The 16,772-nt window shown below is 52.2% G+C and overlaps 1 protein-coding gene across 12 annotated transcripts in view; it reads right to left on the reverse strand.

Annotated features, from left to right (window-relative positions):
- Positions 1-1,010: 1,010 nt before the first annotated feature.
- The window catches only part of HMBOX1 (homeobox containing 1), a 162,472-nt gene continuing 146,710 nt past the window's right edge, over positions 1,011-16,772 (reverse strand). For 4 of the 12 annotated variants that reach the window (XM_084886430.1, XM_084886435.1, XM_084886434.1 and 1 more), the window contains 4 exons: positions 15,468-15,563; positions 14,534-14,628; positions 14,225-14,296; positions 1,011-12,800 (listed from right to left, as the gene is read on the reverse strand). In XM_084886430.1, the coding sequence (XP_084742556.1) occupies positions 12,663-12,800; positions 14,225-14,296; positions 14,534-14,628; positions 15,468-15,563 (401 nt within the window). In that variant the 3' untranslated portion in view covers positions 1,011-12,662. Of the gene's footprint in view, positions 12,801-14,191; positions 14,297-14,533; positions 14,629-15,467; positions 15,564-16,772 lie in introns of all 12 variants that reach the window. The other 8 variants (XM_084886438.1, XM_084886437.1, XM_084886433.1 and 5 more) reach the window with 8 other exon arrangements.

Genomic DNA, 16,772 nt, shown 5'->3' on the forward strand with positions numbered 1-16,772 from the left:
CATCAGGCTGCGGGGCTTTATGGTCGCTCAGACCCAGAATGGGCGCTAGGGGATTTTGTCACATTTCTCTGGCTCACTCACCAAATCTCTCCAGAGTATCGCACACCTGTCCTGGCGGTTCTTAGGTGCACAGTGCGGGCAAGTTTGTTCTGAGGTGCACCCACGGGGCATGATGCCACAGGAGGGCCCCAGAGGCATAAGGACAGAGGACTGGGAGGAGATGAAGGGACAAGGGCGATAGGAGGGAAAACTCCCAGGGAGTCCAAAGGACAGAACCCGGGTGAGTGTGTGTCCTCAGTACTGCTCCTCCCCATCTGCCCACTTCCACCTGGCAGTTTAGGTCGGGTTTGGGGCGGCTTAAAATTTTGCGTAGTCTTTTCTACTTATGTGTAGTGAGGAAACAGTTTTCTTCAGGTTTTCTCTGAGCGGGAAGTAAATGGATCCTCTGCTGGGAGAGAGGAGAGCTTGGACAATGTCCTCGAGTCCTGCTTACACATTGGATCCCAACCATTGGGCACCTTCGAATTAACACAGAGAACGAAGCCTCAGCTTCCTTCTGTTTGCTCTTCGCCACTGAAGGGGAGGCCCCAGCAAAGAGGCGCTGGGTCCTGGCAGGAGAGGGAGGGGCAGGGGGCACTGCTCAACGCAATCCCAATCCATGAAAGGCGGAGAGAGTGCTAGGCCTGGGGCTTCTGGATGGAGGTGGCAGATGGCGGGAAGGTTGGTGGTCTGGTTGGGAAGCTGGGTGAGGGGGATAAGGGACAGGCAGACAGGAATCAAAGCATTGGCTGGAGTCAGAGGTGGAAGGATCCAGGGGCTTCCCCTCAACCGGATAGCTTGTCACCTTAACCCTTTCGCGGTCCTCGGGGCGCTGGGGGCACCCCTCTTTTTCTAAAGCAGACGGACCGCTCCCACCCGTGTCGGTGCCGGCCACTCCTCTCCCAAAGAAATCCCAGCCAGTCTGTTCAGTTATACATTTTATTCTCTAATAGGTACAATACTAAAATAAACACAAATTAAAAAAAAGTTTTATTAAAACAAAAACTGTACAAAAAAGCAGTATATACTACATTTTAATTACAGAACAGTCTACTGTCCAAAAGGCACTAATCCAGAATAGGAGATACAATGATACAGGACTCATTGAACTATTTTAATTAATACAATAGAGCACTTGTTCCTTGGACCATTCACATCTAGAAACAAGGGCTGCTTCTACAGTCATCACACACTGTTATAAATATGAGTCCCACAGGTGAAGGTGCAGTATCGCTCTCCCTGGAGAAGGCTCACAGCAAGGGGACCACGTGAGGCTGAGGTGTGGGCAGGGGGTCAGCGGCCAGGGCTGCGGGACGCCTTCCTCCCGAGGAAGGGCTGGCTGCCCTGGGCACCTGGAGCTTGTCTCCCGGCCATGACGGGCAGCCACTTTCCCCGCCTTGTGTGTTAGCACCGGGAAAGGGGTTCTGAGATGCTCGGGGAACCTGCTGGAGGGCTGGGTGGTGACGCGCCAGCAGCTCAGCAGAAGGGAGGCATTTCGGTAACTTGATCTGAAAAAGGCAGCAACTACTCAGAGGGACAGGGGTCCGGGGCGGCCAATGACCTGGGGAGCCAGGCGGACCCCCTCCTCAGAGGCCCTGCGTCCCCTGCCCCTCTGGGTGAGCGGGAGGATCTGGTAAACAGATCTAACAATCGCTTTTTCTGGAAGCCGATCTCTAAGAGGAAGTGGGATCTCGCTTCCCCAGGCCCTGCCGGCCCTCAGTCCCACTGCAGCTCCGCGGGCAGCTCCTGGGCGGGACAGGGCCAAGCTCTGTCCACTGACCGAGTGTGGGGCCTGGCAACTCTCTAAGCCCCAGGTTTCACTCTCTAACGGACTCTGGACTGAGGAAGAGAGATACTGCAGCTTTCCGAACAGTGTCATACACATAGAAGACGAAGACAGGCATCTGATGTTAACAAAAATAAGTAACAAAGAAATAGGATTAAACCAAATCTCTTCTCACAGCATCCTATACTACATCCTCCTTCTGCTTAGCAGAAAATTGTACGTACACAAAAATACAAATACACAATTTTGTAGAACAGTCTGATTTTAATATATTTATATATATTTATATTTATACGAGTGGCAGGTTAGTTCATTATATAGAGCTTTTTGCACTTTTGGCTCATATGCAACAAGGCTTATAAATTCAGCTTTAGCTTTCATTCAGGTTTTATAGCTTTTGAACAATTGTTTTCACATTTAAAGCAGCATCCAATTTGCACTAGGAGTTTGTGGTGATTACAGGAAAGATGGGGACAGGAGGTTACTGATGGGGAAGGCAGGGCCGGGCACATATACATTCCAGTGTGTGTGGCCATGTGGGGAGGACGGCTATGGGGCGGAGCTGACCATGGTGACCCGTTGAGGTAGACTGAACACCTTACAGCAGACTCAGACACAGGTGCGACTCCCCTCGGGGACACATGGTGCACAGGTGGGGACGGAGACCGGGACGCCAGAGGGAAACGCAGACGAAGACACAGGAGAGCCCCGCGGGAGGCTCCGGACGGCCCTGCAGACACGCGCGTATTTGGTGGATGCTAAGAACTCCCAGGCAGCCCCGAGGCTCGGGCCCGCGGCGTCGGGTCTCACTGGAGGCCACGCCCGCGCCCGTCGCTCACGCGCTGTGCCAGCTGCTTCCCACCCGCAGCGCCAGGAAGACGGAGCTGCACCCGCTTCGCCTCGGAACACTCCCAGCACCCCGCACGCTCCAGAGTTCAAGTCCAGTTAAGTGAAAGGAAGCCGGGCCCCTTCCTGCCGCTAATTGCATTGCACTGTTGTTCCCGCTCGCTGCACTCTCCCTACATTCATCTCTCTCTCAATTACAAGCCGGGTAATTGACAAGCACTCGGGAGAACCTGTAAAAATAGCATCTGGAGAACGGAGGGGCGGCGCCTGCGCATCCAGGCTGGTGGCCTCCGGGAAGGCCTGCAGCCACGTCACCCAGGCAACACCCCGTTTATCCTTCGTCCACCGGCCCCCCTCCTCCGCCCGCCGCGGGAGAACCCCTCGGGCAAAGGGGCTCCTCCGTGTTAAGGGATGCCCAGCGGTTGGGTTGTTCATTGTCTGAACAAAAATGTTGGATTATTAATTAAAATAAAGTGCCTGGCTATGGATTATTCCATTTTGCAAAACCTTCTAACACACCAACAAACCACGTGAGCATTGCTTAGTGCCAAGATGTGAACAGCGAGGGTCACGGAAGAACCTCCGTGCGCCCAGTGAGGAAGGAATAAAGGCCCGGATCCAGGTCAGACTGAACGCGAAAAGCAAACACAGAATCTCACACTCATTTTCAAGACGCGCTTCTGGTCTCCTTCCCGCCGATGCAGTCATCCCTGAGCCCCGTGCACAGCTGCTCTGAACCTCGAGCCTAGGAGGAAGACGGGGGCCAGGGTCCCGGTGCCTCCCGGTGGCAAATGAGCCCTCGTGTCTGTAGCCGTCATCCCTTCACTCCGGCCTCTCGGCTCTGGATGTGCTTGGCAGCTACCGACAGACAGTTGCTGCTCCCCTACCCTTTTCCCTCAGCAGCTACAGCCATTGCTAAGCAGGCCCCCAACATTCTCTCTGAACCAAGACCATGACCCCATCGACAGGAACACCCTGAAGCAGCAGCACAGGAGTGACAGGCCAGCCCGATGGGGTGCGCGGGGTGGGGTGGGGGGGCCTTAGCTGTTCTGCTTGTAGAAGCCGGGACCCTGGACAGCAGCCACACGCTTTCCCTTGAGGGCCAAGTGTGGGTGGGGAGGGCGGGGCAGGGCCCAGAGGTCTGTAACTTGCTTAGGCACTTAAAAATCATAAAGAACTTTATGCTTGGAAGGTACCGCATACCAGTGGCCGTGGCCATGGCACAGAGGGGAGCCCGTGGGGAGTTGGGGAAGGCTGTGGGCTCTTCCAGGGGAGGCAACTGGGATGTTCCTGGCATCTGGCAGGGACGGCGTCCGCCTGGCAGCCTGGTGAGTCTGGGCTGGGCCCAGCGAGGCCTCTCTCCGGGAGGTGTGCGGCCCAGTGCCGGCTGCACAGACGTGCTGCTATGGGGGGGAGAGAACACCAGGAGAAGAGGCCCTTCTAAAAGGAGTGTTTTTGCAAAACCAGCGAACAGCGGAGAGCCCGCACCCGGAACTTTGGTTTGGTTTGCAGAGCCCCTTTTCAGACGCGGCGCCAGGGGGTTCACTGACTAACATACTGAGGTGCGGCTTCGGGCAGACAACCAGCATCGATGCCCCCGAGAGGCCACAGCTGCACCCTCGCCCTTGTCTGTCCACTGTTCATGCCACCCGCCCCCAGGACGTGGGCAGGAAAGCGAGTGGAGTGTCAGTCACCAGAGGCCGCTGTTCACATTCACGCAGCACTAAGGCCCTGCTTCTGGTTTAACAGCTTCAGTGTATGACCAAGTGGAAAAGTGACCCTCACTATTGTATGCCGGGCTCTTGGTTCCAGTAAAGCAAACAAAGTGGGCGAGGTGGCTGTGCACCCAGGAAGCCAGGAAACAAGCCTGAGGCCGAAGCAGGGCCCGGAAGTGGTGGGAAGCAGCCACAGCTGGTGGAAGCCTGACTCTGAGGCCCGTCCGGCTGTGAGCCAGGGGTTCCCTCGGAGGGGAGGCAGCGTCTCCTCTCCACAATGTCAGTGGTGCCCAAATGCCACCAAAGATGCCAACCTGGATGGGTACCTAAATGGCAGGTGTGGCCGCCTTCTCCCCTCGTGTAGATAACCAAAACTCTGTAGCCAATGAAACAAGGTCCCTGTTACAGGGACCACGGCCTGGGAACCTCACACAGGCCACTCCCCCAGGGCCTTGCTCCTGGGTGGTTTCCACGCTCTTGGGCTTAATGGACGCATAGGACAGCGCAGATCAGAACAGACCGGCCCTGGGGAAGGGAGAGGGGGACATGGGATTTAGTGAGGGAGTCCTCAGTGAGCCGCCACACAGACCCTGGGCAGCTGGCCCCTTGGCTGGGTGTGGCTTTGCTGACCACTCAAGGTCACGAGGACCCCAGGGAGCTGGGCGGGCGGACATGGGACATTGGGATTGCAGGGCCTCCAGTCCACGTAAGCACTGAACCAGCCCCTCCGGACAGTGACAGAAGGGATGGCAGAATGAGGTGGAATGGCTTAGCAAGACACCTTTCAACAAGCAGGCTGCCTGAAGCACCAGGCACGGGGAAACGGCTGGAAGAGCTGGAGAGAGGGAACAGGAAGTGAGAGATCATTCCCTGCAGCTCTCAACTGGAGCTGCCCAGGGGAGCTCGAAAACCCCAGCCCCTTGGTACGGGGGCTCCAAGACAGCTGTGACCTTCCTCCAGCGAAGGCAACACCTCCCCTCCGCAGACTCAGCCACGAGGCTCCTCGCCTGCTGCCCGGGGAGGCCCTCGGCGTCTAGATCATCAGGTGACAGTCTGGCGTCCCAGGGAACCAAGTGCACAGGGGGATGCCTCGGGGCCGGAGAAAATGGAACAGGGACTGATGCAGAGCACTGCAGCGGACGCCACCCCGCCGAGACGCAGGACACATGGAGACTTGACTCGCCTGGACCCATGGAGGAGGCCCAGGAGGGCGGGTCAGGAGGCGGTGAAGGCCCTCTCGCAGCGCCCAGCACGGACACGCTCAGTAAATGCTGCTGTCACAGGGGTGCCCGGGCTCCGTGAGGCTGCATGTGGCTTTGCTAGTGTTTCCATCTAGAAGGAAGCATCTCTGCTCTAGTTTCTGTAATCTAACGGCGAGTTACTTTTAGAAGCTGGGGAAGGGAGAGATGGGATACTTTTTGGGGTCATAAATCCAGTCTTTCCAACTGAAGAAGATGGACAAGATCCCACTGAAAAGTTCCGTGACTTCACACGAGTTGTGTGTCGGTGGGGTTGACAGCCGCGTTTAGATCTCATAGGAAGAGAAGCAATGAGTAAAAACCTTATATGGCACTTTTTCCTGATGGAGCCCAACTATGCATTTGACTGTAGGTATTTCATGAAACTGAAGAATAACCAGCATGGGTTAGGATTCCTTCTGGAATGTGCAGAGGGGAAAGGCTGAATGTATTTAAGGATGAGCAGCAATATGAGAACAGAAGCAAGAGCTGGTTCCCTTTAGTGTTTTGTGGGGCCGGTGCTGGCCAGGCAGGCCCTGCCCCGCGGGAGGAAGCAGCTTAGCCAGGGCCCTTGGCAGGACGTTAAGTCCTGGCTTTGTGTGCACGTGCTCTTGATGGCACACGGAGCAGACTCTGCAGGTGCGGGCAGGGCCGAAGGAAGCAGACTCCAGAGGAAGGCTGGATGGCGACCTGCAGCTCTGCCAGGGGAGGAGCGTGGGGACCACCTGAGCCGGCGGGACAGCGCGGAGGGAAGAGAGAGGAAGGAGGTGGAGTGGGAGGCGGCAGTGGGGAAGCTCGGAGGGAGGGCTGCAGGCCGCCGACGTGAGCGCGGTCGTTAACCTGTGCAGGAGCGATGGGAAACTTGGTGGACCTCGCGTGTGTCCTCTTGGTCCAGAAACTTAGGGACATTGCACACATCAGGATCCCATTCATGCCTCACAGCTGGTTAAAGCCCATGCATGCTAGTTTATGTGTCTGTGTCATGTGATCCAATGAGGAAAATCCTATTTAGCTCACGTGTGAATGCCTATTTGATAATGACTTTCTGACGAAGATGGCCATGGAAATATCAACAAGGGCATTTTTAAAATCCTAGGGGGCTGGTGAAGCAATAAATGGCTCCGGTCAGGCGAGCAGCAGACGTTGGCAAGTAGGACGGAGGGACAGGAAGGCCTGTCTCAGCCGACGCAGTTGGGATTCTGACTAATGCCATGTGGGCAGGCTGGGACTGAGGCGAGAGGCAGGTTTCAGAGACTTCAGAAGTCAAACGGGGAACTATCCAAAGGCTTCCATTTTGAAACGGAAATATCTCCAAATCCTCCACTCTCACTTCGGCGAGGACAGACACCCTGTCATTACTTCAGTTTGCTGAGCTGCAGCTCTCAGTGTACTGGGGGGCATTCGTGCTGAAGGGAACAGGGTGGGGAGCTGCCCCTTTCAATGGCACAGAGGACAGAAATCCTTTTAATTATGGCCATGCCAATTCACATCTCACCAAGGCAGCTAATTACAGGCAGGAGGACACTCAGTCATTCAGAACAATTGTCATCGTATTTTTATATACTCACTCTGTGCCACCCCCTCAATTACCATGGTTACAATTTGAAAGGATTCAGGCAAACCTTCGTTCGATCACAGCACACCAATGTGAATTTGAGAGTTAATTATGGCCGTGCAGCATCTTTAATTTTAAAGGGGGAGAATGAAAATGCAGCCAGCACCCCAAGCTGTGCACACAGGCCCCCCTTGGCCGGCGTGTGGCAGGTGGTGGTTGTGCCCTTGGCTGCCGCCCACGCAGGCGAGGCCGTGGGCACCGACACCCAGCGGAGGGGACAGCTCCGGGCGAACTGATCCAAGAACTTGCCAAGTAAAAGTGACGCCAGGAGGAAGGCAAAGCGCCTGCAGAGAACTCCTTCCCTGATCTCAGGGAGCTGGCTAATGAGACGAGGTGTGAAACGTATAAACTCTGGTGTAAAAAGTGCCAGTTAGCTCTCACTTCAGTGGGATTTAGCTAGATTTAGTTCTTCTCACGGCCTGGCCCCGAGGCCACGCAAGGAATGATGGAGAGGAGTCCGGGAACACGCACGGCTGGGATCCCAAGGCATCGACACCCTCCGGCCCCTTGGGTAAGGGGGTGAGGGGATGGGAGACTGCTGGGTGCAGCGGGATTTTCCCTCTTCTCTGTTCCCTCCCTTCTCAAAAGAAAACCAAAGCTTCAGGAAATTGGGTTTCTCGGGTCCTTAGTGTTCTTTTTGCTGCTGCTACTCTTCCCCACCACGAAAGAGGAATGCTGCTGATGTGGAAACTTCTCGGTTGTAAACTCAGGCGTCTGACTGCGCAGACACGAATGAAGCTGTGCCCAGAGGTCAGTGGACCAACCTGGGCCTCAGCCGTAAGAGGACTGAGCAGCCTTTCCCTGCAGAACCTGCTGCGGGAGGAGCTCCGGCCGCGGCAATGGCTTCTTAGGGCGAGACTAGAAAGCCTTTCCCACCACCCACTCCCCCGCGTAAGAAGTCTCTCCCACACAGAGCGCGCAGCACAGAGAAGGGCCTGCCTGGCCAGGATGGCTGCCTCCCGGGGAGACCTTCCCCCGGGGTAACTCAGGCCCGACGAGGTGACTCAATAGACCCTGGAAATGAAGGGACAGTAAAGGGCTTCAATATGGCCGACAGCCGACCCCCAAATCCTGAGAAAGCATCCCTGCTATTCCACGAGCACACAGCGAGGAAGGTATCACATGCGGAATTCCGCCCGCACCACTCCTGCAGCACCGGCACCCCGCACGGAGCCACCAGGAGGAGCGGGCCCACACGCCAGCGTCCATGCGGGGCTCCCAACAAAGCCGGCTCAGGAAAGCTGTCCGTGGTCTGGTGGGCTCAGCGCAACCTGACGGATGCAGTCGTGAAGTGTCACCAACACAACAAAATGGCAGGAGGTTTAAGTCACAGACGAGAGGAACACAGAAAACCAGTGCTCAGCCGAGGGGCAGAGCCACTCGGTGGATCACCAACAAGACAATTATTGCCTAAGAATCTGTGAGACTCACTGGGGAAAACACTCTGGTGGTTCCCAGTAAAAAAAGAAAACGGGGGAGGGGGGCAGGCAGAGACATGAGCTAAATGGGAAGAATGCTTCTTACCAAACCTTCCAGAACAGAGAGAAAGGACTTGAATTTCACATTTTCAGGACTGGAGTGGGAGATAATTTAGGAACGGATTACTTCCGCTGCTATGGGCAGAGAGAATGTAGCTGATCGATGGGACATGTGGCCGGTAGGAAACACCGGGCTGGGCGGCAGGGATGGAGCGGTGGAGATGCCGCTCTCCTATATGCAAACAGCTCCAGCCAGGCGCGCATGCCGAGGCTCCGGGCCGGAGCCCAGAGGAACGGAAGAGCTGCTGGTCGGAGGAAAGGATGTGACCGGAGGCCCCGATGAAAGGAAGTGCAGCTACACTTGACTCCTGAAGGCTGGGATCCAAGAGAGAAATTTATAGACAAAGGCCAAACGCAGAAAAGAAACCAGTGTCTGCGCGCTCCAGTCATCCCCTTGAGGTAAGTGACCTGATGCCTGGCCCAGCAGAGCTGCTGTGGCCCTGCATTGCCTGCTGTCCAACCCGACTGGGGTCCAGGTCCGTATACTTCATGTTTCTGAGCGTCTCCTCCTCATTTCCTCATTCTCCTCTTTTAGGGGTCACCTCTACTGAGCTGAAGTACAGGTGCCTTCGGGGTCTTCCCCTCCAGCCTGCCTTTCTGTGGGGAGATGGGAATGTGGGGCAGGCTGTCCCACCAGTGGCAACGTGCAGGAACCACACCCGCCTGCCCCAAGATGCTATTTGGTCCTCACTGCACTAGGCCACCTCAGCTAAGAGTGGACCGGATGTTCTCCCGGGCCTTCACGAAACATCCGAGTTATGGACGGAGACGGAGAGGCAGATTTCATCAGGATGGTCCATCATTAGGAGGTCCCTTTGTAAGGCTCTGTTTTAGGAAGGACGTGTACCCATATGACCATGGTAATTTGATGAAGTCTTAAAACAATAATACAGACAAGTGACATGAACTGGCAAGCCCCTCCCTCCAACCCCCCGGCCTTCTGATCTGATCAGCCCCGGAGAAAGCCCACCATGAAGAGAGAGAAGAGAGACAGGACGACCACGGGAACAGCAGGGGTTCTTTAAGAGCCCAGCTATTCCCTTCAGTAAGAGAGCAGTTTCTATTACAATATCACATCTTAAACCTAAGAAAACTTCAGAAAAAGTATTACGATTAAAAAATATTACAAATTAGTGGCAACTCCATATGCCATTATAATAACTAAGGTAACTTGGACAAGAGAGTGGAATGGAACCTGGTAAAAAACAAAACAGTACGCCCCTAAGAACTAAAGGTCTACTCTTGGTGAAAAGCAAGAGCACGTAAGGCAGTGGTGAGAGCGAGCCGCAGTCCTGCTCCTCCGGACACATCCCTTCCTTCCCGAGGTCCGAGCCGGGGCCTGGTGCGGCCTCTGGACACTCACTCTCCTTTCTTCGTTCTCGGTCCCCCTCCCCTTCCTTAAATGTCTTAAAACAATGAAACCTTTGAGCTCCTCTCTGGCAATCACTGTAGTTCTTTAGAAACTGCAGCTGTCTTCTTAACAGTTTGTCTGTTTCTTTAAAAAGAACAGCAAGCACAAACCAGACGAGCAATCCCATCATAAAGAAGCTATCAATTATAATAATCTCCTGACAATAATCAATCATGGATGTGGCTTGTAAGAAAGTGTATTTTTCTCCCCCTCCCCCCCCCCTTTTTTTTCTGAATCAGCCTAGAATAAGCCAACAAAATTCCACAGAAATGGAAAGATACAAGTTATAGTTCTAAGTCGTATAAAAGGAAAGAAAGGTAACACAACCTCCTAATCTAAACGAAAAGTCAAAGACGGCAAGAAAGAAAACGAGTGGGGGTCATTCCTGAGAAGAACAAATGCTACTCTTGAATCTGTTGGTTCAAGTAACACAGTAAAACAGAAAAGGCTACTCCATTCTACTTCAGCTCTTGGAAGTGAAAAAGTATATACATTTCCCCCTGAAATCCACGGACAAGAGCAGGCCAGGCCCTGCCGACAGCCCTGTAAGCCACAGGCCCACAGTGGCACCGTGACGCCCGCGCTCAGGCTGGCTCACACCGACGCCCGCGGGCTCACAGGCACGAGCTGGTGGCGTCACCATGTGCCTGCGGTGGAGTTAGACCAGCGAGAGACGGGCGGCATGCAGTATCTCACTAACGAGAAAGAGAAAAGGGAAGGTCAGTAAGTCTCACTCTCAATGGTTTTAAGTTGGATACATTGTGGGGGGGGGGGCAGGTAAGGAAACGGCACCTTCTATCTTAGAAGTCGTTTTCAGGTAATGGACAAAAGGACCCACAGCCCCCTGACACGAGGCCCCACTGTCCGCAGGAAGGAGATGGACCGGGCCAAGGCAGGGTGCGTGCCGCTCAGACACGCCCTTCGCCGTCGCCCCGAGGGGAGGGCCGTTCCTTACCGCGCTGACAGCGTGTCATTTAACCGGGATGCTGAGAGATCATTTTCATACAGGGCCAGCAGATGTAATTTTCTTCGATGCATGAATAGTTCATCATTTTTGCTACTAGATGACAAGGTGATCACAGGGTGACTTTATAACGCAAGTTCACTGTTTGGTATTTTGAGTTCTCAAAATGAAAAAAAGGTTTATCAAATATAAATATCTTTAAGAAGTAACAAAAGTGCTACATATATGATCAAGGAAAAAAATTCCATTAGGTTACTGCTGCTTAAAGAAGATTAAACTTTACAAATATTACCACATCCATTATCAATATGGCTTCCAATTATTAAATAAATTGCCTGTAGCAATACAGCTTTTCACACGGCTCCAAGGACAGAGCAAAGAGAACACCAAAGCAGTCACACCCGTCTGTCACGCAGAACCACCACGTACGTGGCCAACGTCCCGTCGTCCTGCCCCTGTGCGGGGAAGTGTTAGCATCTGTGAGTCAGTCAGCAACAGCCACCGTCCAGTCCTCTACAACCCTCACATCGAGGGGCTTCAGCCGATGGACACAAAGACTGAAGTTTGTTCACTCATTTTTAACCTTAGCTTCAAATCCTGGAAAGACTTGTTTGGCGGCAGGGAAGGGGACACAGGAGGCAAGCAGGGCCTGACGACCTCGGGCACTTTCCCAGCCAGGCCCGGCCTGCGCCACCCTGACAGACAGACGGCGGTTCTGAGAGCTGGCCGCGGCACCCACACACATTCAGCTCGTGTCACTTCCCAGTGCCTCTCAAGCTGGGGTGTTTTTAAATGACCTCTATTTTTGTCTGTTTTAATCATGGTCCCAAAGGCAGAAGGCAGTATTTTATCTATCAGTCACACAGCTGTGAGAGGACTGGGTGTCTGTCAGGCATGGCACCCTCACCTGAGCCTGAGCGGGAGCTCCCCTGCTGCGGTCCGGCACAGCCCAGACAGGCGTCACAGCCCGCGTGACTGTTGTGAGGCACGGCTTGTTGAAGCTAGAAATCAGGGGCCCCCCACCCCGAGGTGAGGCTCGTGCTCCTTTCACCGTGGACACTCCCCGCCTGGGCTGTCAGTCCCGGGCCACACTGCCTCAGCCTGCATCCCGTCAGCCGAGGAGGGAAGGGGACAGACGGTGGGACGGGGGTCCGCGGCACCCGCGGATTACATGTAGCCTAGTGTCGGAGGCCGGAGGGCTATCTACATACCTGGAAGCACTTTCTTGGAATGCTAAGACGGAGCAGCGAAATTTCTAGCCTTGGGGCCGGGAGAGGGAAGTGTGGTTGGTTGGTTGGTTGGTTGCTTATTATTTACTGGGAATTAATACTGAGAGAGTATATGCAAAGGCGGAGGGCACCATGCCATCTTCACAGAACAAGAAGACCCTAACGGCTAACTGACATACAAGAAACTGCAAGTTATACTGTGAGAACACGTGTTAAGGACCGAGGAAAGTCTGCTAAGGTGCTACGTCTAAACTAAATTACTCTCACGTCGCCCTCCCCAGTCAGTCGTCATCCAGGGCCTCTGTCTTGATTTCGTTGGCTCCTTGTCGGGCCAATGCCAAGATGGTGTGGTTGACGGCTGCCATCTCCACAGCGAGTGAGATGGGGTCCTGGTGGTCACTATGGCTAGTGCTGTCGTCCTAGACGTGCAGGGATAAGAAACACATGTTAGAGGACGGGGACAGGCTCCGGCTCCCAGAAAGGCATGCTGGGCAAGGGGAGGCAGAGCAGCTGGGGCGGAGGAGAGGGGGGAAGGGCTCAGGACGGAGTGGGGCGAAATGCATTTAAGTAGACACTGAATGGATAGTCCAGAGATTTCGGGGTGACAGTTTTAGGATTCAACAGACAAGTTTTTTCTTTTCTTGCTGAGCATTATATTCTTTCAGGAAGATTGTTGTTGGTAATAATCAAATCTGGCTCATTCTAGTTTTGCAAAAAACAAAGCTCTAGTCACCGAAGGCCATGATGGTGAGCTATTAAATTCTGGATGGTGCTCCCAGGATTATTAGAATTCATGGTATCTCTCCACTGAACTGAGAAAACTAGACAGGAAGTTAGACACCAACATCTTATGGATAAAACTGCACTTTTGTAAAAAAAATAAATAAATAAAATAACCATCTCTCGATGACAGCAGCACGGAAGTGTCTGCAGTGTCACTGCGGGACAGCTCCGGGGGAAGGGGCCACCTTAGCTGGAGTGTGACACCCCTCCCCTCACTGAGGTGCTAACAATAGAGGACGCTGGCCTAGCATTTGTGGCACGAACAGTGTTACAAAGAAGGGCGGGTTTCCCTCCTTCAGGGGAAATCTGCATCAAAGAACTTTGGGGAGGGTGGGATATGCTGCCCTAGGGCATCTGGATAAAAAGGTGGAAATACCAGGAATGTTTCCAATGAGGAAGACCTATGAACACTCCAGGGGAAAGGTGGAGCCGCGATGTGGAGCCCGGAGAGGGACAGGTCCCGGGAAAGTACAGGCGCGGTTTCACTCTCGTTTTCACGGGCTGGGCTTAGGGGGCGCAGTGTCTGAACAGGCTGTGCCACCGGAGGCAGAGGGAGCACAGAGGGCGGGATTTAAGGGCTGGCTGAGCAGCAAGGGAGGGGCATAGGCCACAGGGAAGTTTCCTTCCTGGGGTCCAGGAGACCACGTTCCAAATGGCAATGAATTTCAAATCCCAGAAAAATGTAAATGAAATCTGTCAACAGATATGGGGGCGGGGAACATCCCACATCATTTGTTACTGAATTTCTCCATCCAGTGGCTATAATTAAATATATTTCTGCCCCCAAGCAATGAAGAGTAAGTCGGGTGAGGTAGAGGACATGCATTTATGAGAGGGTGTGTGTGTCAATGTGCCGGAGACTCTGGAAGAACCACTCATCTCAACACGTGGTTCCCACTGAGATGGGGCGCGGGGTGGGGCCCTCCACTGGGCGCCATCGGTGGTGCTTAGGCTTGGGTACGGCTACCCAGCAGCCCCTAGTGTTTCTCAGACAGTGAGTGTGTGTGTGGTGAATGGTGTAACTTGCTTGTTTGGATCAGATCCTCCTCTCTTCTTCTACCTTCTCTGCTTCTCTGACTCCCTCTGAACTTCTTCCCTCCTCCTCCTCCCCATTGCGTACTTGCCAAGTATCCTGTTGTATGACAATAAATCCATGTGGGTGAATAACGATTTCTCACAAATTTAACAGGACAACTGAATCTTACCACATTGCTTTCTAATTACACAAAAATCCAACTAGACACACGAGTACAGTGTGGAGGGACATCAGACTGTCTCCTCTTCCCCTCCCGCACCACAGGCTCCGCAGAACTGAGCTGTCACACGCTCCCACCCGCTCTGTACCCTGATCCTCTGCTCAGCCCCTTACCTGCTCAGAGTAGTCGTTGCCGTCGACGTCGTCACTATTGGAATGGCCCCCTGGACTCTGTACATCTATCCCATGACTCTCCAGGATTGCTGCTTCTTCGAAAAAAGCAAATGGATCCCTAAATTATCTGTTACAGCATCATAATGGCCTAAATGCTGAATTAATTTTCTGTGTTGAGGAATTAGAACGTCATTAAACAAGAACCTAGGTTTCCCTATGTTCTGTTTCTTTGAAATTGCAGACAGATGGAGCTCAGGGCATGGAGGTCAGACGAGGGACACGTGTGCATTCTGGGGCCTGCTGCTGTGTGGGCTGCATTTGCGTGGTTGACCATTGCATGGTTGACACCAACTAATAATACGGACCTCCTATCTTGAAGTTCGTTAAAGTGTTTGAGATTTGTAATGATGAAGAGGGAGTAAGTTTAAAATGAAATAGTTTTAGAAGCGCAATCTCCCCCCCCCCCCTCGCCATAAGCTCATCCATTTCTTAAATGCTCCCTTCTTTTTAAAATCTCTGCCTTTTGCTATGTTCCCTGTCTAAGATTCTTTCATTCAAACTCTAATAATCAGATGTTCCTTAATACTGAGGTCATAACCAGGTAATAACAAAGAAGCTGGGGTTTCACATTCCTTCTCTCCAGACCTTACAAGTGTCTTTAACATGCACCACAGGAGTAACTGCTCAGAGACCATGTCTCATTCTAGAGTCTAGAACATTAAGAACAATGAGTTTGAGAAATAATAATAGCATTATTATTGTAACAAATACTTTAAGTAATATTAACTGGGTTATTAAAAATACAATGAAGAAAAACATAAGGACAATTCCTAAAATGTAGGGTACTTTATACCTGCAGTTCTAAACTGAAGTCCCGCTTAAAATAGACAGCGTTAACTGCCCGAAAGGAGAAGCAGCCTCCCTGATACATTACCGATATTGGCTCTCCTCTTGATCTCCTTCCGCCTGTTGGCAAACCAATTGTACACTTTCAGGGAGGTAACTCGCTCCAGGTCTGACAGTTTTTTGCCTGTGAATGCATGCAATGAAATTCAGGTAATCTATATCTCAGAGTAGTTTTAAGGAATAATACTTTTCTTTTTTAAAGGTTCTATTGATTGCACTTGTTAAATAACAGATATGTAGGGGGGCAGATTTGCAACACCTAGTACAATGTTCATACTCAAATTATTATTGAAAAAATTCACAAATAGCAACTCATAATATAAAATGCCTGAATTCAGAAAGCCACACAATCTTAAAGAATTCCAGTATTAAATACAATCCTAAAGGATATCACAGAGTCAGTCTGCTGGGGCTGCTGTTCACCCGAGAGGCTTCATTTAATTAGCATCATTCTAGATGACTATGCTATTCCTTAACCGGGTTTCAGATAGCTGGTTTACGTACGTCTTTCAGATCTTACACTGATTAGTTACTGCTGTCTCATGTTTTCTTGGAGACTAAATGCTACTTAGCCATCCGTTATTGTGACGATGCTGCAACACAGCATGAGAGGAACATTTTAGATTTATTATCTTCTTTGCTGTCAAATGTGACTTCTTATGGACAGCACCATGTTTGCCAACAAGGACCCACCTGTACCTTTCCCTTCCACCCTGTCCTCTCCTGTCTCAGCTTTAACCCACATGGGGGGAGACTCCAGAAAACAGGTTAGGGCCTTGATGAGCTAGGGGTAATGTGTTTTCCAGGAAGAGTTGGAGTTCCAGCAGCTTTAGGGATGGGACTTTTAGATGATGATGGAGCTGAGTTTGTAGGCTCTGGACTTTTAAGCAGTCAGGCTTCTAGCTAAGGAAGAATAAATTACTATTTAATTATTACAAAGCATTTATACTTTTTTTAAAAAAAATATATTTTATTGATTTTTCACAGAGAGGAAGAGAGAGGGATAGAGAGTTAGAAACATCAACGAGAGAGAATCATCCATCAGCTGCCTCTTGCACACCCCCTACTGGGGATGTGCCCACAACCAAGGTACATGCCCTTGCCCGGAATCGAACCTGGGACCTTTCAGTCCACAGGCTGACGCTCTATCCACTGAGCCAAACCGGTCCCGGCAAAAGCATTTATACTTTAATTTACGGCCTTTAAGCCAAACACGTTAATGGGCCAAATGGAGATCAATCCGATTGTCATAACTGAATGGTTTTTGGTAACAAAAACTGTAAAATGTGAACTATCTTAGCACCTGGGAGAAAGGGCGAGTGTGTTTAAGTGG

This window comes from Pipistrellus hanaki (assembly GCF_964339955.1).
Source record: "Pipistrellus hanaki genome assembly, chromosome: 5".
NCBI lineage: Eukaryota > Metazoa > Chordata > Mammalia > Chiroptera > Vespertilionidae > Pipistrellus > Pipistrellus hanaki.